General features: G+C 40.9%; 1 protein-coding gene and 1 long non-coding RNA gene across 3 annotated transcripts in view; one reads left to right on the forward strand and one right to left on the reverse strand.

The window, feature by feature from the left end:
• DYNC1H1 (dynein cytoplasmic 1 heavy chain 1) overlaps nucleotides 1–3,810 on the reverse strand; it is a 312,112-nt gene extending 308,302 nt beyond the window's left edge. Inside the window, exon 1 of the mRNA XM_033953397.1 lies at nucleotides 3,520–3,810. Within this exon, the coding sequence (XP_033809288.1) occupies nucleotides 3,520–3,775 (256 nt within the window). The 5' untranslated portion in view covers nucleotides 3,776–3,810. The remainder of the gene's footprint in view (nucleotides 1–3,519) is intronic.
• A 1-nt stretch (nucleotide 3,811) lies between these two features.
• The window catches only part of LOC117364313, a 30,092-nt gene continuing 9,414 nt past the window's right edge, over nucleotides 3,812–24,489 (forward strand). For both annotated transcript variants that reach the window (XR_004540209.1, XR_004540208.1), the window contains exons 1-2: nucleotides 3,812–4,150; nucleotides 11,390–11,601. This is a non-coding gene — a long non-coding RNA (uncharacterized LOC117364313). The remainder of the gene's footprint in view (nucleotides 4,151–11,389; nucleotides 11,602–24,489) is intronic.

Here is a 24,489-nt window from a genome sequence, read left to right on the forward strand (position 1 = left end):
TCCTGGACGCGATGCCGAAGAGGAGAGGCCGGAGCGCTGCTGGTGCCTCGTGGCACTCGGGAGGGCCGACTCTCAGCAATATCGAAGAATTGCTCCAAAGGATGCAGGGAGCTGCGTCTACAACTCCGGATGCTAACCCGCTGAGGATCCCGGGTGTGAGTGAGACCGGCGGGATTTCTCTTGGACCTGATACCACTCTGAGCCTAGAGATTAGAGCACCGCCTCCTCCACCAGTCGGCCAGTTCTCCCAGGGACGAGGAAAGTATAGCTCGCCAGTATAACTTCTTAGATCTAAAGAGGACTTGAGCTAATTTCACCATAATTCTTCTTGTAATTTTGCTTAATTTTTGTTAAGTATGGATTTATTGTTTAATGATTGTAATATGCTTTGGTTAAATTGCTTTCTGTACAAGTTATACTTGATAATATATTGAAATCAATAAAAATACTTAAAACATAAATAAGCTGAGTTCCTTCAGTTTGGGCCCCAAAGGGACAGACTGGGCAGGAACTGGTTAAGTGGAAGGTGACAGTGGTGCACTGCAAGGTTTGGTCCTTGGGCCTGTTCCTTTTAACATTGTTGTAAGCATTACTGAAGGGCTTCCTGGTAAGTGCTAGTTACAATACAGTATTAATTTCCTCATTTTACTACATTTACGTAGCAGATACAGAGGCTGCTAAGAAGCACAGAAAAGGCTGCAGTGTGTCGTTTACATGCATCATTAGGTAAATACTGCAACACTAAACCAGTTTTGTGGCAATCGTTAAAGGCACTGTGAGTTTAGAGCAGGGGTCCGCAACCTGCAGCTTGCAAGTCACATGCGGCTCTTCTCTTGTGGGGATCTCATGATATGTTCTTGTCTCCTGGTGACTCGTATTTATTATATTGTGAACCGCTTAGATTTTAACTTTGGTTTTATATTTGCAGTATGTCAAATAAATTAAACCTGAAAATAATTAAAACAGGCCAGCTAGGTAGGTGCCCTATAAAAGGGTTACCCTTCCAGCTACAGACTTCTGACCCAGCGAGTCTGTGTCTTCTCCTAGGCAGAGCTACCCCAGGCACCCTGGGGACCTCTGAAGCACCAAGCAGCCTCAAAACTAGGCTAAAAGCCCCCCCCCCCAAATAAATGAAAATCAAAGCAGATCCGAAAGACACCTTTCAACTTCCATGTAGAAGGAAAAACTAAGAAGGTACAAACAGCCCAGTGATACAGGAGGTGAAGCCAAAAAATGTAGATAATGCCTTCTACACAACTCGAGAATAGAGGCACATAACCCACAGCTTCAAGACTCGTATGCCTTTTGCATTAGCAACAGAAATGTCATTGTTGACCAGCTATATGCATCCTTAAAACTAATCTTATTTCCCTAAGTTTCCAAAAGATATGGCTGCTCAAACATCAGGCAAGCTGAGGTAATCATCTAGTGCAGCAGCTTCCGGTAAGCATCAAACTGCACTGCAGGCAAAGTAAAATAGGTCTTAACAGCCACACAAACCCAAGTAAACTACCAATATGTGCTCTTACCAGCAGAGGGTGGGCAGTTATCAATAGCCCATCATCCTAGTTAAATCTGAGAGAGGTGCTATTGGGAATTTAGAACGATGATGGCTTTGAGGGGGGGGGGGTCTGAGGGGTACAAGGCTGAAAACTTTCCTAAGCGTGCCTTAATATCCTTGTACTAGCTGCCAACACAACTTAAGCTACTTTATAAATTCAGTTACATATTGTTTTCTGATTCTTTCTAGCTATAGGAAACAACAACAAAAAAAAACAAAACACGACATATCTAACTATGGGTACAACAAAGCAGCACCCCACTGCCATTTTTAGTTTGTAAGTATGAAGAAAGTTTGAATCAGTTCTACCAAAACAAATACTTTATTGTCAAAAAAGAATATACTGATCAGGAAAATTAATGATGGTGGGAAAAAGGACACAAGAAAGATTCTTAGCAGTAATATAACATAATAAATGACAGCAGATAATGGACCTGTGTGGTCCATCCAGTCTGCCCAACAGTCCCATTCATTTTTGAGGCATGGAATTTTGGGGTTTTGCCAGGTACTTGCGACTTGGGATTGGTCTCTGTGAAGACAAGGTACTGGGCTAGATGAACCATTTGGGCTGATCCAGTAAGGTTATTCTTAAGTTCTTATTCATTTTATTTGCTAAGTTCCACTATTAAGATATTGTTCCCCTCTCTGCCGACATAGCCAAGACCTGTACTCCCAACTATATGAATGTGGTAAAAACGTGCATTCTTGCTCCAGAGTCATACTGCTGCACAAGGAGCAATGGCAGTAGAAGTTCGCCCGGCATCATCAGCTACACTGCGCCACACTGTGCTGGAATCACCACACCCATCCTGAACAGCCCTGCCACATACTGGACCAGTCAACGCAGCATCAGCTTCACTTGTGTGTTGGGGCTGCCACTTGAGCTCAAAAAAAAAACAAAAACAAGAGAAAACCAGACTGTGGAAAGCAATAATCTTGATGAGGCATTTATTGTTATAAAAATAAAGGTACAAGTACAAAAAGAATAATGTCCACTTGATGAATAACTGACTTATGGTGTATCATTGCTTTCCACAGTCTGTTTTTCTTTTGGATCTCCGTTCTTTTGACTGTGGAACATTTGGGCTTTTGTTTTGTTTGCTTCTGCTGCCACTTGAGCACCACTCCCGGCTCCTCATAAACGAAGTTCTGTGTCGAAAGAGGGTAACAGAGACACAAAACTCTACCGATCGAGAGCTAACAACACTTCATTAGGACGAGCGGGAGTGGTGCTCAAGTGGCAGCCCCAGCACGCTGGCGGATCTCGGATGGACCTCCATGGTCTGGGTCCAGTATGCGGCAAGAGTGAGCTAGGGTTACCATATGGTTCCAGAAACAAACAAAAAAAGTAAGGCCGGATCAAGACATCCAGGTTTTACTTCCATTGAAAGTAATGCAAGTAAAACACGGATGTCTCAAACCGTTCTCCTTTTTCTGGAATTAAGGGTAAAAAAAAAAAAAGGGGGTTATCCAGATGATGTAAGATAAACCATTAAGATACCAATTTTAAATAATGGTTTATCTTACATCATCTGGATAACCCCCTTTTTAATCTTTATTCATTTTTAAATAAATGTAAACAGTGCTTATAGGAATACATACAAAAGCAGTTATAAAAACAGCACTGATATTTTACAGAATTTTTCCACCTAGAATTATTTTCTCCCCTGCCCACTTTTACAACACACTCATGAAAACCAAGTAATATTTCCACATCACAATCACCCTCCCTGAACGTGCAGTTGTTGTTTTTTGGGGTTTTTTTTACAGGATACATGGGGTTCATGCTTTGTTCTGTTGCAGACTCCTTTTTTCTGGAGCCTCGGGATCGAGAGAGGCTGTCGTTAGCCTGGACGGCGACTTGGTGTGGGCGATGCCGGGCGGGCTTCTGCGTTCGGGGCACGTCAGCCGGCGCCCGAGGGCAGTGGCCGCGCCCGCCTCGCCTCAGCGCCACTCACCCTTCAGCGTCGTCCTCTCCACCAGCACGGTGTGCACCTGCGGGTCGGAGAGGAATTTCCTCATCTGCTCCAGCGCGCTCTTCTCTTCCAGGGCGCTCTCCAGGGCGGCCGGCGCCTCGCCGCCATCTTCCAGCAGCAGAGGCACCAGCTTGCGGATGTGCTTCTGCAGCACCGACGCGTCGGCCACGTTCTGGACGGCCACCGACACATCCAGGGCGGACGAGCTGTCGTCCCCGCCGCCCCCGCTGTCCGACATGGCTGCGGAGAAGCCGGCCGGGTCCCCACACTTCGGACGCGCAGAGCCGCAAACTGCACCGCTTCCCGGAGCTCGCCGACAGCAGGGCGTTAATGATGATCTTCCCCCCCACCCCTCTCTTTCCTCCGGTGACTCGGCCTGTGCAAGGGGATCTGGGAGCTGTAGTTCCACGCGACGACACCCGCCGTAATGAGAGAGTAAGAAAAGAACTACAATTCCCAGAGAACACTGCGAGTCCGGCCTCTGCGGGTGATGGCTGCGGTGTCTGGGACGCGCCCGCCTATTCTTTTAAGTGTACTGTATTTCTTCACACAGGGAATCGTGGCAGCCATTTTTGCCGGACGCATTGTCTGACGGCTCATCTTCTTTGTATGTGTGAGTGTGTTTTAAATCTACTATATGTCTGCTTATGTTTTCCTATAAAACATAGGTGAACATTTTAAAAGAATCGACATATAGTGCTGGAAGATGGTCCCTTAGGTCAGAAGGCACTTACCTTGCTACTAAAGAAGAGCTAATCATTACCTAGAGCAAAACACCAGGATGACAGATCAAAACCACCAGGATGTCTTGATGCTAATGTTGCTGAACAGAAAAGGGAAATCAGAAGCTATAAAGATATTCTTAACCGGTTTTAATTGTTGGGATGATAAGTATTATTCTATTTTATTAGTTTATCAAGGTTATGAACATGTTAAATGCTATTTATGTCTTGTATTGAGTTTATTGTATTAAAACTATTAAATAATTTTTTTTTTAAATGAATGATATTGAATGATCCAGAAAACATTAAAAAGAGATGGAAAGAATATACAAAAAAACAGGTGTAACTGACGAAGGTCGTTCTGTTTGCCCATTGACATTGTGCATACAAGAAAACATTGACAGGGTGAATTCCTTGATCAGAGAAGACCGAAGGATAACGGTGTCTCAACTGGCTGCCTTAATGCACGATGACTTGGAATACAGGAAAGTCTGCACACGATGGGTTCCCAAACAGCTTACTGATCTGCATAAGCAATAGTGTGTGGAGATTGCGACCCAGTTCCTGAGAAGGTATGAAGAAGATTGGAGCATTCTATAGAGAATTGTCACCAGCGACGAGACAGTAATTTTCAATATGTATGTAAGTGACATTGCTGAAGGACTTTTTGCAGATGATACCAAGATTTGTAACAGAGTAGACACCGAAGAGGGAGTGGAGAATATGAAAAAGGATCGGCAAAAGTTAGAGGAATGGTCTAATGCCTGGCAACTAAAATTCAATGCAAAGAAATGCAGAGTAATGCATTTGGGGATTAATAATAGGAAGGAACCGTATATGCTGGGAGGAGAGAAGCTGATATGCACGGACGGGGAGAGGGACCTTGGGGTGATAGTGTCCGAAGATCTAAAGGCGAAAAAACAGTGTGACAAGGCAGTGGCTGCTGCCAGAAGGATTCTGGGCTGTATAAAGAGAGGCGTAGTCAGTAGAAGGAAGAAGGTGTTGATGCCCCTGTACAGGTCATTGGTGAGGCCCCACTTGGAGTATTGTGTTCAGTTTTGGAGACCGTATCTGGCGAAAGACGTAAGAAGACTTGAGGCGGTCCAGAGGAAGGCGACGAAAATGATAGGAGGCTTGCGCCAGAAGACGTATGAGGAGAGACTGGAAGCCCTGAATATGTATACCCTAGAGGAAAGGAGAGACAGGGGAGATATGATTCAGACATTCAAATACTTAAAGGGTATTAACGTAGAACAAAATCTTTTCCAGAGAAAGGAAAATGGTAAAACCAGAGGACATAATTTGAGGTTGAGGGGTGGTAGATTCAGGGGCAATGTTAGGAAATTCTAATTTACGGAGAGGGTGGTGGATGCCTGGAATGTGCTCCCGAGAGAGGTGGTGGAGAATAAAACTGTGACTGAGTTCAAAGAAGCGTGGGATGAACACAGAAGATTTAGAATCAGAAAATAATATTAAATATTGAACTAGGCCAGTTACTGGGCAGACTTGTACGGTCTGTGTCTGTGTATGGCCGTTTGGTGGAGGATGGGCAGGGGAGGGCTTCAATGGCTGGGAGGGTGTAGATGGGCTGGAGTAAGTCTTAACAGAGATTTCGGCAGTTGGAACCCAAGCATAGTACCGGGTAAAGCTTTGGATTCTTGCCCAGAAATAGCTAAGAAGAAGAAAAAAAAAAAAAATTTTAAATTGAATCAGGTTGGGCAGACTGGATGGACCATTCGGGTCTTTATCTGCCATCATCTACTATGTTACTATGTTACAATCACTGTGACCCAGAGAACAAAAGACAAAACATGATGAAGTTCAGGAAGCAGTGCTCACCTGGCTTTGGGAGCAGCACCAAAACTTCTCTGCAGGAATGCAGAAGCTAGTTGAACGATACAACAAATGCACTGTCTTGCATGGGGACTATGTGGAAAAGTGATACGTTAAATTGCTCACAGCTACTTCTATTAAAGTTGCTAAATATATTTTGCCTTTACTTTTTGATTTACCCTCATATAGGTCTTTATGTTGTTTTAGGTGTGACCTGTGCATTTGACGCAACAATTAACAGTGCCTGCATCAGGGCAAATTATGTAAAAAAATGTATCAGGCGTTCACTGTGACATTTCAGTGTTAGGACAACATAGGGCTCCTTTTACTAAGCTGCGGTAGTGTTTTAAACGCGCACGCTGCATATTAGCGTGCGCTAAGCCCACGCTACACGCAAAAAACTAATGCCAGCTCAGTGGTGGTATTAGAGTCTAGCGCGCACTAAAACCGCTAGCACAGCCCTAAGTTTCGTACTGCTGTCAGTTTCACAATATAGATATCTGTGACCACTGGTTAATATTGTGCTGTTCTTATCTTTTAGATCATTGCTGACTGTGACAGACTGATGTCAATGCAGAGAAGCCCATAGGGTAGCACTGGAAGCTATGTAGGCAAGACTATTGCTTTGTAAGAACACGAGAAAAACCATAGTTGGTCAAATTAAGATCCATCGAGCTCAGTGTCCTGTTCCAACAGTGGCCACTCTAGTAGAAAGCAGATCCCAATAAAAAAAGATGAATATAGGAAAGTTAAGTAAGATTTAAACATAAGAACATAAGAACTGCCATCTCCGGATCAGACCTTCGGTCCATCAAGTCCGGCGATCCGCACACGCGGAGGCCCCGCCAGGTGTACACCTGGCGTAATTTATAGTCCACCATATCTTTATATGCCTCTCTTAAGGAGATATGCATCTAGTTTGCTCTTGAAGCCTAGGACGGTCGATTCCGCAATAATCTCCTCTGGGAGGGCATTCCAGGTGTCAACCACTCTCTGAGTGAAGCAGAACTTCCTGACATTAGTCCTGAACCTGTCCCCCCTTAGCTTCATTCCATGTCCTCTAGTCCGTGTCAAATTGGACAGTGTAAATAATCTTCTCTGCTCTATTTTGTCGATTCCTTTCAGTATTTTGAAGGTCTCGATCATATCCCCACGCATTCTCCTTTTCTCAAGGGAGAACAATCCTAGTGTTATAAGTCTATCCTCATATTCCAGTCTCTCCATACCCTTCACCAGTTTTGTTGCTCGTCTCTGCACCCTCTCCAGTAGTTTTATATCCTTCTTTAGGTAGGGAGACCAATGTTGGACGCAGTATTCCAAGTGTGGTCTGACCATTGCCCTATAAAGCGGCATTATAACTTTCTCCGATCTACTCGAGATTCCTTTCTTTATCATGCCCAACATTCTATTTGCCTTCTTTGCCGCTGCCGCGCATTGTGCCGACGGCTTCAGGGTCCTATCTATCAGTACACCCAGGTCCCTTTCTTGTTCACTCTTCCCCAGAGTTGCACCTGACATTGTATACTCGTATTCCTTATTTTTATTGCCTAAATGCATTACCTTGCATTTCTCCACATTGAACTTCATCTGCCATTTCTCCGCCCATGTTTCTAACCGACACAAGTCGCTCTGGAGTTTCTCTCTATCCTCCTGCGATCTGATTGCCCGGCATAGTTTTGTATCGTCTGCAAACTTGATGATCTCACTGGATATTCCTTCCTCCAGGTCATTGATATAAATATTAAAAAGGATCGGCCCAAGTACCGAGCCCTGGGGTACACCACTAGTCACTTTCTCCCAGTCGGAGAACTTCCCATTTATGCCCACTCTCTGCTTTCGGTTTTCCAGCCATTTGCCTATCCATCTTTGTATATCTCCCTCTATGCCATGGCTTTGTAGTTTCCTGAGAAGTCTTTCGTGTGGAACTTTGTCGAACGCTTTCTGGAAGTCTAAGTATATTATGTCCACAGGCTTCCCACTATCAATTTGCTCGTTTACGGTCTCAAAAAATTGGAGTAAATTCGTCAAACATGATTTCCCTTTCCTGAATCCATGTTGACTGGGTTTCATCAAGTCGTGTGCGTCCAAGTGCCGGACTATGCTATCCTTGATCAGTGCTTCAACCATCTTGCCGGGAACCGACGTAAGACTCACAGGCCTATAGTTGCCCGGTTCCCCTCTCGATCCTTTTTTGAAAATTGGCGTGACGTTCGCTATCCTCCAGTCGTCCGGTATCTGTCCAGTTCTGATTGTCAGGTTTGCAAGTTTGTGCAATAACTCTCCGATTTCAACCTTCAATTCCTTTAAGACTCTCGGGTGAATTCCATCCGGTCCAGGGGATTTGTCACTTTTAAGTTTGTCGATCTGATAGTATATCTGGTCTAAGTCCACTTCAACTGTGGTGAGGCTGTCCTCTATTTCTCCTGGAAACACTTTCTCCGCTTCAGGTATTGTTGAGGTGTCTTCCTTCGTAAAGACAGACGCAAAGAAGGAATTTAGTTTGTCTGCGATTTGTTTATCTTCCTTGATGTACCCTTTTCTTCCCTGGTCGTCCAGGGGTCCCACTGCCTCTTTTGCAGGTTTTTTCCCTTTCACGTATCTAAAGAAGGGCTTGAAGTTTTTGGCCTCCTGGGCTATTTTTTCCTCATAATCCTGTTTGGCATCCCTCACCGCCTTGTGACATTTCTTCTGATCATCTTTATGTTTGTTCCAGGCTTCGGTTGTCTTTATGCATTTCCATTTTTTGAAAGAGTCCTTCTTTTCTTTTATGGCTTCCTTCACCTGTATGGTAAGCCATGCCGGTTCTCTTTTGCTCTTTGTTCTCCGATCTTTGGAAATCCTCGGAATGTAGAGATCTTGTGCTTCTGTGATAGTATTTTTCAGTAGGGACCATGCCTGATCTACCGTTTCAAGTTTGTCCACCATCTTCTCTAGTCGTTTTTCTACCAAGGCCCTCATGCAATCGTATTTACCCTTTTTAAAGTTTAAGGTGGTGGTTAAGGTTTTGGCATGTTTCCCTTTCCCGATGTCAAGTTTAAAGTTGATTACATTGTGATCACTCTTTCCCAGTGGAACCACGACTTCCACTTCTGTTATCGGTCCCGTTAGGCCATTTAGGACCAAGTCCAAGGTGGCGTTGCCTCTTGTCGGCTCTTTTACCATTTGTTCCAGGAAGCAATCCCCTAGCACCTCCAGGAACTTGGCCTCCTTGCCGCAGTTGGAGGTTGCTAGTTTCCAGTCTATCCCTGGGAAATTGAAGTCTCCCAATATAATTACATTGCCCGTCTTGCATTCTTGTTTGATTTCCTCCATCATTTCTGAGTCAGTTTCCTCCGCCTGTCCTGGGGGACGATAGTAAAGGCCAATTTTCGTATCTGCACCATATTGACCAGGAATTTTGATCCAGAGTGACTCAAGCTTCTCTTTCATTTCTGTTGTAACCATTTCAACAGAATCTATTCCCTCCTTAACATATAGAGCAATACCTCCACCTTTCTGCCCTACTCGATCTCTTCTATACAGTTTGTATCCCTGTAGTACTGTGTCCCATTTGTTTTCTTCATTCCACCATGTTTCTGTTATGCCAATGATATCCAATATGTCATGTCTTGCTATTGTCTCTAGTTCCCCCATTTTGTTACCTAGACTTCTAGCATTCGTATACATACATCTAAATTCCCTTTGTGTTACCTTTTTGGACCTTCTACTCTTGGCCGTCCCTATAGTTTCAAATACGGTATCCTTTACTGCTCCTGTGTTATCACCCTTGTTTGCTGTGTGGTCGTCCTCTCCTGTGTCTGAGTTGTCCCTTCCTGCTTTTTCTCCCTTATTGGCTGTGTCAGGCGTATAAAAGAGGATTGCAGCCAGATCGAGTTAAGTTACTCGTTAACTTTTTTATAGTGTTATACTTGATCTTCTTTGCTTATTGATATAAGAAGGTATTTAACTTATCTTGCAACACTACCTCTTCCGACGTGAGCCCCATTTCAGTGCTTTCATCAGGGAATGAGGTGCAATTACATACTTGTGCTGCAATTAAAAAGTAAAAAAATTACGTAAAAAACCCAAACAATTCAGCCTCTGCACGAGTCGAGTCTCTTTAATTTGAAAGGAAACTCTGCAATGAGAGGGCATAGGATGAAGTTAAGACATGACAGGCTCCGGAGTAATGGAAACCCTTTTTTTACAGAAAGGGTGGTAGATGCGTGGAACAGTCTCCCGGAAGAGGTGGTAGAAACAGAGACTGTGTCTGAATTCAAGAGGGCCTGAGATAGGCATGTGGGATCTCTCGGAGAGAGAAAGAGATAATGGTTACTGCGGATGGGCAGACTAGATGGGCCATTTGGCCTTTATCTGCTGTCATGTTTCTATGTTTGGCAGTCTGAAGATCCTACACAGCAAATATCTCTCTTCCTACTATGTTGACTATTTAATGTGTTGCCATAAATCACAGAGAACATATATAGAATAACATTATATATAAAAAAAAAAGTTAAGAAAGAGTTAACAGTGCATAAGGTGCTCAGATCTACCATCAATGTGCTCAATAGGTTCATGCAAAGGTAGCAACAGGACCGTCATAACACTTTATTAGTCCCATGCCGCCAGGAAAATACTAAAGCAAAATAAAACCAGGGTTTTTTTTAAACTTATCTTAATAGGAAGAAAAAGTGAATCCTTGTTTTATCCAGTAGTCTTTAAATCCTGCTACTTATGGAAGAATTCTTTGTGATGATACTTAATGTGACTATTTAATGTATATAGGTGGAGATGCTATATGAATATTAATAGTAGCTGTGACATTGTCCCTGGATTGACATGTTATGTGTAGGCCAGTATTTTACAGGCCTACATTTAAGGCAGCTATCTCGCACTAATGAAAATGCTTAGGGATGCTTATGGACGCCGAAGGCCACTTCCGGTGGAGAACACACCCACGCCGGCCTTGGGCATCCGTAAGCATTCCTATGCATCTCCGTGGGCACGAGACAGACACATACAATATAGGCGTCATTCACCGCATCCATTTAAAACAAAAAGTGCATCCCGACTGGCTGGTGAGAGAGTGGTAGGGCATCTACCGCCGCCTACAATTGGGATGCCATTTGTAGAATCAGCCCCTAACCGTGTAGTTAGATAGTGAAACTAGTGCACAATGCTTTAGCGCATCTTGCTTTAGGCACAGATTAGTGTGTAAAGCAGCTTAGTAAAAGGGACCCCAAATGTTTGCATCTAATTTGCCACCTTATGCTAATCTCTGCTTTTCTGCTCTCATTAAGGTCTGATTTCCATTTCAGATGCCACCGGCTTCATTAAAACATTTCCACGTACCTGTTCATATTATACCATATGAACGCCAGGAGGAGGCTCTATTTCTTACAGTGCATGTGTAGAAATAAGTATTAGCGGTGAATCTACGAGACTTAAGATCATCTCTAGTCAGTCATGGAATGCACTAAACCAGTGTCTCTCAAACTGTGTGCCATGGTGTGACCCGAAGAAATTCCAGGTGTGCCACAAGAGATTTCAGAATTTTACTTTATTTTTTAAAATTCCCTTAAGTATACACTAGAATAGATGACATGTACATTGCGTACACAAGAGTCTGCCAATATTATAAGCATCAGTGTGCGTAAGGATACAATCACCCAGATAAGCATCATTCTTTGATGTGATTGGTCCTTGAAAACTAACGGCAAGTAATTTTAGTTTTCTTTTTTTATGCAGTAGTTATCCTAATTTGAGTGACAAAGCTATCAAGGCTTTGTTACCGTTTGGATCCTTCTTATCCTTGCAAACTTGGATTTTCAGCTCTGACAGAAATTGAAAAAAAGATAATGACTGCAGATGGTGGATGATGAAATGCGTGTTTGCTTGTCAATTATCGAGCCATGTTTTGAGTTAATTTGCACTCAAGCACATCCATTGCATTGATTAGCAATTCTATTCTATCTACTTTAGCTTCACAGTTGTTACAATTATTCATACATAACTTAAAGAACTATAAATAAATAACTCAAATGTAATTTTATATTGCTTTTGCAATTTTATAATTTCAATTATAACGTGCCATGAAAAATATTTTTTCTGCTAAGTGTGCCGCAATAAAACATTTGCTCCATTTAGTATGCCAGAGGGTTAGAGAGACACTGCATTAAACCAACCCATTTGAAGGCATTAACCCAAGGGCAAACACTGTCAAAATATTCCAAATAATCTTTGTGTTCATGGGATGCATTGGGGTTTTCTCTCTCACAATACAGGTGGGACTTTATCAAATAAAGAGGGCTCCACCATTCAGGTCTCACTAACCTCAGTCCCCAAACCTTTTGGACCAAGAACCACCTTAGACCCTTCAGACCAGTGAGAGGTGCTAGAGAGTTTGCTAAGCGTGGCCTCCTTGGCTTTATCGAACTGCAGTTGGAGTCTCCTTTGAGATTTTCTAAATAAAAAATATTACTTAAGGCACAATTGTTTATTTCATCCTATGAGCCACCTGCTAGAGGTCCAATAAATATGAGAGCTTTACAAATGATGTACATGTAGTACACAGAAAGATGGTGACTTTTTACAAGCCAATCGGGGAGGAAAACAGTGGGAAAAATATCAGTGCAATTATAATCTAATCTAAGGCTTGGCTTTATATAACGAATCATCATTCTAAGAAAGCTCGTCTCAGTTTACAGTAATTAACAGATAAAACCCATAAAAGATGAAGGCTAAATTTCAGGAAAATTAATTTTCAAAGTGTTTAGCAAATAAAGTGGTTTTTAAAAGTTTACGAAAGAATTGAAGTGAACCAGAACTCCTTAAGAGAAACGGAAGATCATTCCAAAGTTGAGAAAACTTTAAAATCAAAGATTGATTAAAGATCTTGTCTCCTTTAATCCCTTTTCTGGAAGGGTTAGGGCTCCTTTTACAAAGGTGCGTTAGGGCCTTAACGCGCAGAATAGCATGCACTAGCTGCTACCGCCTCCTCTTGAGCAGGTGGTAGTTTTTCAGCTAGCGCACGCTAATCCAGTGCGTGCACTAAAAACGCTAGCGCACCTTCATAAAAGGGGCCCATAGTTTAAATTGTTGGTTGCAAAAGAGAATCTAAAAATTCCAAGATAAATACCATGCTTATGCCCCAGAAAAGCCAATTGTTGCATTAATTTCTTTTTCCTACCACTGCTGCTGAGTATACATAGCAGGGCTGCATACCAAGGGAAGACATGACAATCTTTTATATATTTTTTCCCAAGATTGTTCTTTCTTCTGTTAGCACACTTTCATGCCCAGCAGCAGCACTTCTGTTCTTCCCAATGCCCAGATACTTTTCAACTTGCAATGGCTCTTGAGTCCTTATGGTGGCTGCAGGTCCTCATTGCCATTCTGTGATGGTGGCAGCAGCTGAAGAGATGCAGTGAAGGCCTCTGGCAGTGGGTCCACAATAGCAGCTAAATTAAGAAGTTATGTCCTATCTATGACAACTTTCACCATCGAACAGGCCAGTCAGTGATGTTGTTAGGAGGCACCAGAGTGTGAGGGTGAGGAGGACTTTAAGTTGTTTCATAAAAACATAAGTATAACCATAATGCAGTGTATTGCAAACTGTGTGTCAAGGCACACTAGTGTGCCTCCTGAGATTTCAGGTGTGCTGAAGCACACTGGGGAGGAGAGGCGCAGGCTGACTACCTAGAGGACATGTCTCTTGCAGGTAGATGCACGTCCTGTAGGCAATCAGCAGGCGCCAGCATCTCTCCTCTATGGCCCTCTTTTCTGCTGGCACCTCCTCCCCCACTGATGTCTCAAGCTCAGTCTGGAGTGCTTTTGCACATGCATGCATGTGATGTCATCACAGCGACGTCCACACACTTCTGGGTGCCTTGAGCCACGGCCACTACCTTTAATGTGCCATGGCTCGAGAAAGTTTGCGGGACACTGCTGTTTCCAACAGTGGCCAATCCAGGTCACAAGTACCTGGCAATATCACAAAACAGTAAAACAAATTTTACGCTGTTTATCCTAGAAATAAGCAGTGGGTTTTTCCAAGTTCGTCTTAATAATGGCTTATGGATGTTTCTTGTAGGAAATGATCAAAAATCTTTTTAAAACCTTGCTAACTACTCTTACCACACATTCTCTGGTAATGAATTCCAGAGTTATTTACACTGAGTAAAGAAATATTTTTCCCTATTTATTTTAAATTACTACTTAGTAGTTTCATTTCATGCCCCATAGTCCTTGTATTTTTGAAATAATAAACAAAATGATTAATGTTTACCTATTCTATTTCACTTAGTATTTTATCAACCTCTGTCATATCCTCATAGGGAAGTGTGAGGGAGTCAGGGATTCTCCCTCACAAATGATACTATTTTTCCATCAATAGGCAGCAAAGGGCACTGGCCTATTAGTGAGTAAACTACAGGAACCAGGATGCCCTGCACACTGTAGCTCAGAACTCCACCTTCATCCAGCAGGTGGCACTGAATTGCATGAACAGGCTACCCTGCTGAGTCATGGGATGAATTCCAGGCAGGGAGATTGGTAGAAATCTGGAACGCTGTTCTGGAGGCTGTTATAGAGGAAAGCACCTTCAGGGATTCAAGGCAAGGTTAGACAAGTTCCTGCTGAACCAGAACATACGCAGGTAAGGCTAGACTCAATTAGGGCACTGGTCCTTTGACCTAAGGGCCGCCGCATGAGCGGACCACTGGTCTGACCCAGCAGCGGCAATTCTTATGTTCTTATGCCCTGTCTGGAATTTATTCAGTGGGGTCCCATGGGAGGAAGAGTCCCAAAAAGAAGAGGCTTCCCTAAGCCGTGTGCTCAGTAAAAGGGAACTCTTCTCAGCTAAAGGCTGTGAGGAATCCTGGAAAAGAGTGGAGAGAGAGAGGTCTTTGGAGGAGAAAGGGACTCTTGGGTTTTCCCCTAGATGTGGAGGATGACAGCAGCCCTGAGAGAGCTGATGGCACTAAAAAGAGAGTAAGATGGACTTTACCAGGTGAACAGTTGTTGATAGCTTGGCTGAGGTAAAATGAACTTCTTATTCTGAAAACTGTGAAATATATTCCTGGATCTGGTTGAGACTGTTTATATGAACAAAGAATAATTTTCGCCCTGGGAAGTAAGAAACAGATTCAGGGTCCTGTAAATAAATGTTTTGTGGCAGTTAAGTGTGTCGTGCGTGTCATGTATACAAAATTTACCTCCCAAAATGGGGAGGGGGGGGGGTGTGAAACTCCAGTCTGTCAAAGTCATCCCATTCGCTTTGTAATTTTTGTCACCCTTCTCTGTACCTTTTTTTAAAATTGAAAATTTGTATAAATACAGAGAATACTGAGTTAGGCACCTACCAACCAATTAATTTTAAGGCAGTTACCGTAATCTTTTTAAATACTAAAGTTAGGCATCTAGATTGGCAAGGGGCCACCAATCTAGACGCCTAACTTTAGGCATCTTTTATAGAATCTGGGTCAAAATGCTCAAGTCCTGTAAATGTATTGTTTTGAAAAATTATCTCCTGAAAAAAAAGATTCCTTGTTTTGTTGCCAGAAATGACAAATGTTTCCAGAACCACCCAATATAGACACAAACAATTTCTTCAATATAAATCTCTTTCTAAAATTTCAAGCCAAATGTTTGGTTACTTATTTAAATATATTGTATGCTTTTTTTTTTAAACCGATCAGCTAGAAAGATTCCTGTTACATAAAGAGACGGTTGTTCAAATTACAACGTAATAATATGGTTAACACAGGCATTTTTCTTTTACTGATTAATATGTTTGAAGATTGTTCCTTTCTCTTCCTTGAAGTGGACTTTTATTGCTTTAGAATATTGTATGTATGCCGGAACTTGGAGGCGCAGCTGCATGGATGTATAACTGCTGGGCTCCCACTCCTAGGCATATTTAGAGCATTTTTAAAAGATTTAAAATTTTCCCTCAGAAGTTAATATCTCTAACTCTTCTCAACAATGACTTCTATCAAACAAACCAAGATTGAGGTGACTTCAAACCCTGGAATAAAGGCTAAAAGGCACAAGGCAGAACCAACCATGCCTTCTAAGGCCTTTTTTACCTTTAGATGCCCTGGATATGATTGCGATCTTAGAGGAACTAAAAAGTATTAAAACAATGATTGCAACAAATACTGAACAGCTGACAAACTTAGAGCAAAAGATGGATGTGGTAAGCAGCAGTGTGAAGCAACTAAAACCAGGGTTGAGAAAATTGAAATGGAGCAGAAATAATTTAAAGAGGATCATAAAGCTATTCATGATCTGGAAAAAAGGATGGTGGATATGGAGAACAGATCACGTAGAAATAATTTAAGAATTTTGGGTTTGGCTGAGGGAATTGAAGGAAAGAATGTGATAGCCTTTTTGGAGGAGAATATACCAAAAATACTCCCTCTCAGACTAAAGGTCTCACTGGAGATTGAAAGGGGACACAGAGTACCAGGGAGAAGGGCCAATGGACAGTCAGGTCCTAGAACACTAATTTTTCATGTACTGCATTTTCAACATGTGTTGGAAATATAAAAAATGGCAGAGGAAAATAGAAACCTGACTTATAAAGACTCGAAAATCCTGTTTGTTCCAGACTTTGCATGGGAAACAGTAAATATACGAGACAATTTCTATCAATGAGGCAAAACTACAGGCGATTGAAGCAAGGTATGGCCTTTATTACCTTGGTTTAATGTGGATCACATACAAAGGTAAATCTTTTCAATTTGATGATCCTGATAAACTAAAATAATTTTTGGAGCAGCAAGAAACACCAATGAACTGACTCTACTGTCCTGTGAGTTGTGGGATGGCTAGCTGAGCAAAATTGGATTTTTTAGGTTTAGTTAATGTGAGTTTATAAGTAAATATAACTTTGATTTGTGGCAATTTATTTTTGATTTTAATAAAAACAAATAATGGATTCTCTGAGTTTACAACTGCCATGGAACAGAAGATCTTGAGGGCAGTGTAATTACCTTTGAATAAGCCATCTGATTGGATATGAATCGATCTGAGCTTCTGGTTGGCTGAAGCATTTGTGCATGAGCTTGAAAAGGCACTTTCAGATCGCCAGCCTGCAGCTGATAATACCAGTGTGTCTGCATTGGCCTGGGTCCATGGAGAACAGAATTTATCACTGTACTGAAGAAAATCCTTAGTAATCCAGGACAATCAGAGAAGTGTAGTTTTCACTTGCACATATAAAAATAATTTCATTTCAACAAGTTTTTGAAAGAAGCATTTAAATATGAAGAACTTGGGCTACCATCTTTGAATAAAGTTTATTTTATTCCACTGTAATAAAAAAAAAAATGCAGCAGCTCCCTGGTTTGTCAAAGCGCTTCATGCTGCCAGTGTCGTTTGTGGTTTGCAGGGGAGTGCCCTGCACGCGCTGCAGTTCATTTTGTTTTGGAGAATAAACCAGGAAAAACTAAGGAAATAATTCTATTTGGAATCGGATGGAATACAGTGCTCTACAACATCACCAATAATACACAATCCCCATTGTCTGTCTGGCTGGGGCCATACAGTTCATGCAGGCTTTGTCAGATTATGAGATCTTCTTTACTAAGGATACAAATAGTCCTGCTTCTTGTTCATTGCTGGGATTAATGAGGATTCTCCGGTCACCCAGATCTACCATGAAGTTGATGCTGTTACTGGCTTTGTTTCACTATTTAATTATTAATTACCTATTTATTGCTCAATTGCTTTTTGTAAGGAAAAAGGCACAGAGAGGGGATGGCTTAAGAGTGACAATGCTTGGCTTTACTGCTATGTTTGAAAGATGTATATGATTGTACCTATGATCCTTCTATAAGTAGCAGCAGCATGAAATGGTGTTGTTCTTCAGTGATATCTACCGAAGGAAACTTCTCAAGATAATTAGAAGTTCCAGATGGTTCTATTTACAACCTATTATGATTGATTTTAGAGTAGCTACAGATGGCAGGGGATGCGCTCAGAGGATTAAAATTATTTATCTAATTATTTAATTATCTACTTAGTTATTTTTGACTAAAGCTATTAAGTTACTGCTTATGTTTATAAGTTAAATTCAGAGATGTAATTGAGGAAATTTAAATATATATACAGTGGTACCTTGGTTTACGAGCATAATCCATTCCAGGATCATGCTCGTAATCCAAAACGCTCGTTTATCAAAGCAAAGTTCTCCATAGACCTTAATGCAAACTCAGAAGATTCGTTCCACAACCAAAGTTTGCAATGGTGGCCCAGGGGTGAGTACCTGCCTGCGGGTGCTGCAGCGATTCCAAAGTGGTGCCTTCCTTCCCTCGGGGTCCCCGTGCGGCTGCCCTCCCACTTCGGCTGATGCCTCTGCCGTCCATCAGCGCCTCCCGGCTCCTGATCCAAGCCGGCCGCCATCCTGAACGAGCATGCGCACGGCCTCACCTCTCCTAAGTCAGCCGCTGCCCCAGCAACATGCTCACCACATATAAGCATGCAGGACGTCCTGCGTGCTTGTATGCGGTGAGCGTGTTGTTGGGGCAGCGGCTGACTTAGGAGAGGAGAGGTGAGACCGTGCGCATGCTTGTTCAGGATGGTGGTCGGCTTGGATCGGGAGCCAGGAGGCGCTGACGGACGGCAGAGGCATCGGCCGAAGGCGGAGGGCAGCTGCACGGGGACCCCGAGGGAAGGAAGGCACCACTTTGGAATCACTGCAGCACCTGAAGGCAGGTACTCATCCCTAGGCCATCATTGCAGAGTGCTTGTTTATTAGGGCAGTTGTCGGTTTACGAGACAAAAATTTGCTGAGTGTTTTGCTCGTCTTGCAAAACACTCGCAAACCGGTGCACTCGTAAACCGAGGTACCACTATATTTAAGGAATGAAATTTGTCACAAAATTGATTAGTTCAATTGGATAATATGTGTTCAGTGTTAAATACGTATATATATTAATACATAACTATATATATTAATATATATTAATACATAACTATGTATTAATAAGTAATAAGTGACAAGACTAATATAATATTTACTTTATTCTATAGATATATTATTGATTCCGTGCATTTTAAGAAACTTAAAATTAGTCTTTGATCTGTTAGGGTCTTTTAATTATTACATGAATATTGGTTTGATAAGGGAATTATAGCTAATTAGATAACTATAAATTTATATAATTTCTTATATTCATGAAATTCATTATATTTATTAATATTAATCAGTCTTATTTATGATTGTTTAAAAATCATTTTAGTATTTTTATTTACTACATGTAGTGTTTATGTTTTTTCTGTATTATTATTGTATTCTGGGATGGATATTAACACTTTTTAAGGGGGGAAATATTTAGGATGCTCGGGAGGGGTTTGGGGTTGCTTGTCTATATGTGTGCTTTCAAGTTGTCATATGTTTTTGAGGTGGGGGGGTCAGGTGGATTATATGGTAGGGGTGTGGACGTGTATTGATCAAAGGGTGTTATGGAGTTAGGGGATATGTTTTGTGGTTCCATTTCCTTATTATAGTGACAAAATGATTCTGAAAATATTTTCTCTAAATGTCAATGGTCTCAATCATCCAATTAAGAGAAAAAAACCCCACTTAACTTCTTAAAAAACCAAAATGCGGATATATACTACATACAGGAAACCCATTTAAATGCCATGGAGATAAAAAAGCTAGTGGGTGGATGGGTTAAGCATTGTTTTTTTGCTCCCGCTGTAGGAAAATAAAGCTGGGGTCGCCATTTTAGTTCGTGGAAAATGTTCAGCTACATTCAAATTGTTTTCTGCGGATTCCGCAGGGAGATGGGTTCTGGTGGATATAAACTTGGCGAAAGATACTCTGAGGCTTGTTAATATCTACACACTTAATTCAAATCAAAATATATTTTAAAAAACTCTTCAACAGTTGATTCTGCCACTGGCTGCTTCTAATTTAGTGGTGACGGGGGACTTCAATGCAGTTATGGATCCGATATTGGATTTAAAAAAACCTAGTAAAGTACTAAAATCATAGGGCTAGATAATTTGGTACAATCCTGTGGTTTAAAAGATATTTGGCAGATTCTTCATTTTAATGATCGGGAATTTTCTTTCTGCTTCCAGGTACATAAATCATTTTCCAGAATAGATTATATATTTGTATCAGATCAATTAATGCAGCAGGTTACAAAGGCCGCCATAGATCCAATTATTTTTTCAGATCATGGTGGAATTTAGATTGAATTGAAGATGGATGAATAAGATTATAGTAGACCTGTCTGGAGATTCAATAATACATTGCTTGCAGATTCCAACTTTATTGAGGACTTACAGTCAAAAATTATTGAATATTTTCAACTCAATGTTTCAGATGATATCTCTTTAGTAACCTTATGAGATACTTTTAAAGCTACTATGAGAGGGCAAATGATCTCATATTCGGTACACGTCAGGAAACAACTCAAATAATTTTCAAATTTGGAGCAAAATATTAAAGACTTGGAGTCAGAATTGGCCTTGAAATGGGAACAAAATACTTTGCAGGCCCTCTTAAAAGCTAAATATAAATACAATGAGATTTCCTCTCAAATGGCTAGGAAAGAGTTGTTTTCTCAACAGGTTCTGTATTATGGAAACTCGAATAAAGCGGGAAGAGTATTAGCTAATTACCTTATAAATAAAAAAAGGTTAAGTGAATTGTGGCTATCACAAATAAAAATGGGGAAACTCATTCTCAAATTGGAATTACCTTAAAACAATTTTTGAAATATTATAAAGCTTTGTATTCTTTCGAGCTTTATTCAAATAAAGAACTTGAGGGTTTAAAGTTTTTGGAGTTAATTAAGGGGCCTAATATTCCTGAGCATATAAAAGGAACTCTTGAAGCGCCTATATCAATGAAAGAATTAGAAACATCATTGAAATCCCTTAGAATTGGATCCGCTCCAGGTGGTGATGGTTTCACTGTAGAGTTTTACAAATCATTTCCAAAATACCCTATTACCTCATCTATTAAATTTATATCAGGTTCAACTGACTAAAGGTTGTGTTACAGGTACTGTGGCAGAATTGTTAACTATTGTTTTGCCAAAGCCAAATAAAGATCCTATGTTAGTTTCAAATTACAGGCCTATTTCTTTGATAAATGTAGACGGTAAACTGTTGGCTATGTTATTGGCTTTGCGCTTGGCCAAGGCTCTCCCTTAGATTATTGGTATGCACCAAACGGGGTTTGTTGCTCAGAGACATTCTTCAAATAACACTAGGCTGGCTTTTCACATGTTAAATTTAACAAAAGTCATGGATGATCCAGCCTTCTCTGTATCCTTGGATGCAGAGAAGACCTTTGATCGAGTGGAATGGACCTTTATGTATCAAGCAATGGATTGGTTTGGTATTGGTTCAAGATTTATACAAATGATTCAAACCTTGTATAGTTCCCCTTCTGCCAGATTATATATAAATAATACTTTTTCGGAATGTTTCTGTCTGGAGAGGGAAGTTAGGCAAGGATGCCCGTTATTTCCTTTGCTGTTTGATATTGTTTTGGAACCCTTGTTATTAGTTATACAAAAGGCAAAGGAGATCCAGGGTATTCCTTACGCAGGTCGGGAATACAAGGTCTCTGCTTATGCAGATGACATATTGCTTCATTTGAGGAATCCTGAAACAACCATTCCACATTTACTAGATCTGATTGAAAGATTTGGAAAATTTTCAGGATATAAAATAAATTGGAGTAAATCGGAGATTCTTCCGTTTAATGTACATTGTCAAAAATGATTTTTTGATTCATTCCCCCTTCTTTGGAAAGAAGAGGGAATAAAGTATTTAAGAATCTGGGTTTATAAAACGCTGGAAGAAACGATGAAAGTAAATGAAAAATTCTTATTGCTAAAGGTCACAGAAATGTGTGAGCAATGGAACCCATTACATCTGTCTTTGTGGGGGAGAGTTCAGATGGTTAAAATGATGATTTTGCCTTGGTTTGTTACCAAATTGGTATGCTACCAGTGTTTTTTCAGGAGTCCTTTTACAAAAAATTAAATAGTATTCTTACAAAATTTATGTGGCTGGGGAAAGCAGCAAGAATTTGCTTTAGTATCCTTACAAAAGCCAATTGTGGAGGGTGGGGTAAATATTATAGGTACCATCAAGCCTATATAATGCGTCATGGTATGTATTGGATCCTCCCTGAGCTCATGGAAAATCTTACAGACTGGTAATGGCTGGACTGGCAACTCCTGTCTCCATTGAGATTGTGTCACGTTTTGAGTATCAAAATGCCTAGGCTGTATAAGGACAATAGAATTTTAATGGACACTTGGAAGATATTAAAATTTATTACTAATTTAACAGATATTCCAATTCATAAATCCACTTGTCAGTCCCTTTGGTTGAACCCCAAAATTCAAATTGGCGGGTTTAAGGTCATCTGGAAGTACTGGATGAAGGCGGACATATGTACTTTAGACGATGTAGTATCAAGACGGAAAACAGCTTGAGCTTTCACGATTGCAACAAAAATTTGGTATTGCTAAATGTCAAAGTTATAGGTGGTTGCAGTTGAAGCAGGCCATTCAGGAGCCATCCTGACTGGAAAAAAATCTTAAAAATCAGTATAGTTTGCCATTCCTGTGCAGGCCATCCAGTCAGCCATCCTGACTGGAAAAAAATCTTAAAAATCAGTATAGTTTGCCATTCCTGTGCTTCCAGGTGGATTTCCTGGGTCACCAGGCCACTCAGTGGTATAAATTAATATCTGGATCATTGAATAAGAAACCAAAAACTGGTCTTCGTGACATTTGGAGCATTGAGATAAAGCATCAAATTACTGTGTCTCAATGGCCATGAATTTGGACTTGGAGGATGAGATGTACGGTGTCTGCATCTATGAGACAAACATGGTTTTTCTTGTTACATAGAGCGTGTCGGACACTGGTTAGATTGCAGAAATTAGATAGTTCCAAGTCTAATAGATGCTGGCACTGGGACATTGGATCATTTATTATATTATTGTCCATTGATACTTCAATTTTGGAGATGCATTTGGGATCAGATAAATAATGTAATGGAAAATCCAGTGGGGCACTAACATATGACACTGTGCTATTTGGCACTATGATGAGAGCTAAAAGCCAAATATCATCTCATAATAATAAACTTCTCTTTATTATGACAGGGGTTGCCATACAGCTTATTTTAAGGAATTGGAAAAACTGGGATAGATTGAACTATACCTTTTGGTGGGAGTCTCTCTGTCACGTTTTTAAAATGGAATGTATTATGGCTATACAACAGGGACATTACAAAAAATTTCTGAAGATTTGAGAGCCATTGACAAAATTTTGCAAAGAGTGATTGTTGATTTTGCCCTTTGGTCATACACGTCCAGGGTGGGTGGGAGGGGGGATAGAATATATATTTTTAATTCTTTGAGTGCAATTTTTGAATATGAATAAGGGGGTGATATATTTGTCATAGATTACAATTTGATTGATTTTAAGTGATTTTATAGCGTAATATGATTGTATAATATGTTGCACTTATGTATGGCTTAAAAATGAATAAAGATATTAAAAAAAAGAATACTGTATGTATTATATTCTATTATTACTATTATATTCAAATAATTAAAAAAAATGCTTAAGTCCTCAAATATAGGGATCCACGACCTGGAAATGGATTTCAGAGAGAATCCAGGCCAGCCGCAAGCAGCAGGCCAGAGAAGTTGCTTGTGCAGGTGCAGATTTAAAGAGGTACAGGGGAAGGGAGGGCACAAGGGGGCATTGGGGGGCAGAAAGGGGCTGGCCAGCCCCTTTCTGCCCCCCAATGCCCCCTTGTGCCCTCCCTTCCCCTGTACCTCTTTAAATCTGCACCTGCACAAGCAACTTCTCTGGCCTGCTGCTTGCGGCTGGCCTGGATTCTCTCTGAAATCCATTTCCAGGTCGTGGATCCCTATATTTGAGGACTTAAGCATTTTTTAAAAATTATTTGAATATAATAGTAATAATAGTATATAATAATCACGAATGCCCAATGCCCCCTTGTGCCCTCCCTTCCCCTGTACCTCTTTAAATCTGCACCTGCACAAGCAACTTCTCTGGCCTGCTGCTTGCGGCTGGCCTGGATTCTCTCTGAAATCCATTTCCAGGTCGTGGATCCCTATATTTGAGGACTTAAGCATTTTTTTTTAATTATTTGAATATAATAGTAATAATAGTATATAATACATACAGTATTCTTTTTTTTTAATATCTTTATTCATTTTTAAGCCATACATAAGTGCAACATATTATACAATCATATTACGCTATAAAATCACTTAAAATCAATCAAATTGTAATCTATGACAAATATATCACCCCCTTATTCATATTCAAAAATTGCACTCAAAGAATTAAAAAAACCAATGCCTCAGGAACAGACTTAGATTGTAAGCCCT

The sequence above is a fragment of the Geotrypetes seraphini genome, chromosome 7 (genome assembly GCF_902459505.1).
Source record: "Geotrypetes seraphini chromosome 7, aGeoSer1.1, whole genome shotgun sequence".
Taxonomy (NCBI): domain Eukaryota; kingdom Metazoa; phylum Chordata; class Amphibia; order Gymnophiona; family Dermophiidae; genus Geotrypetes; species Geotrypetes seraphini.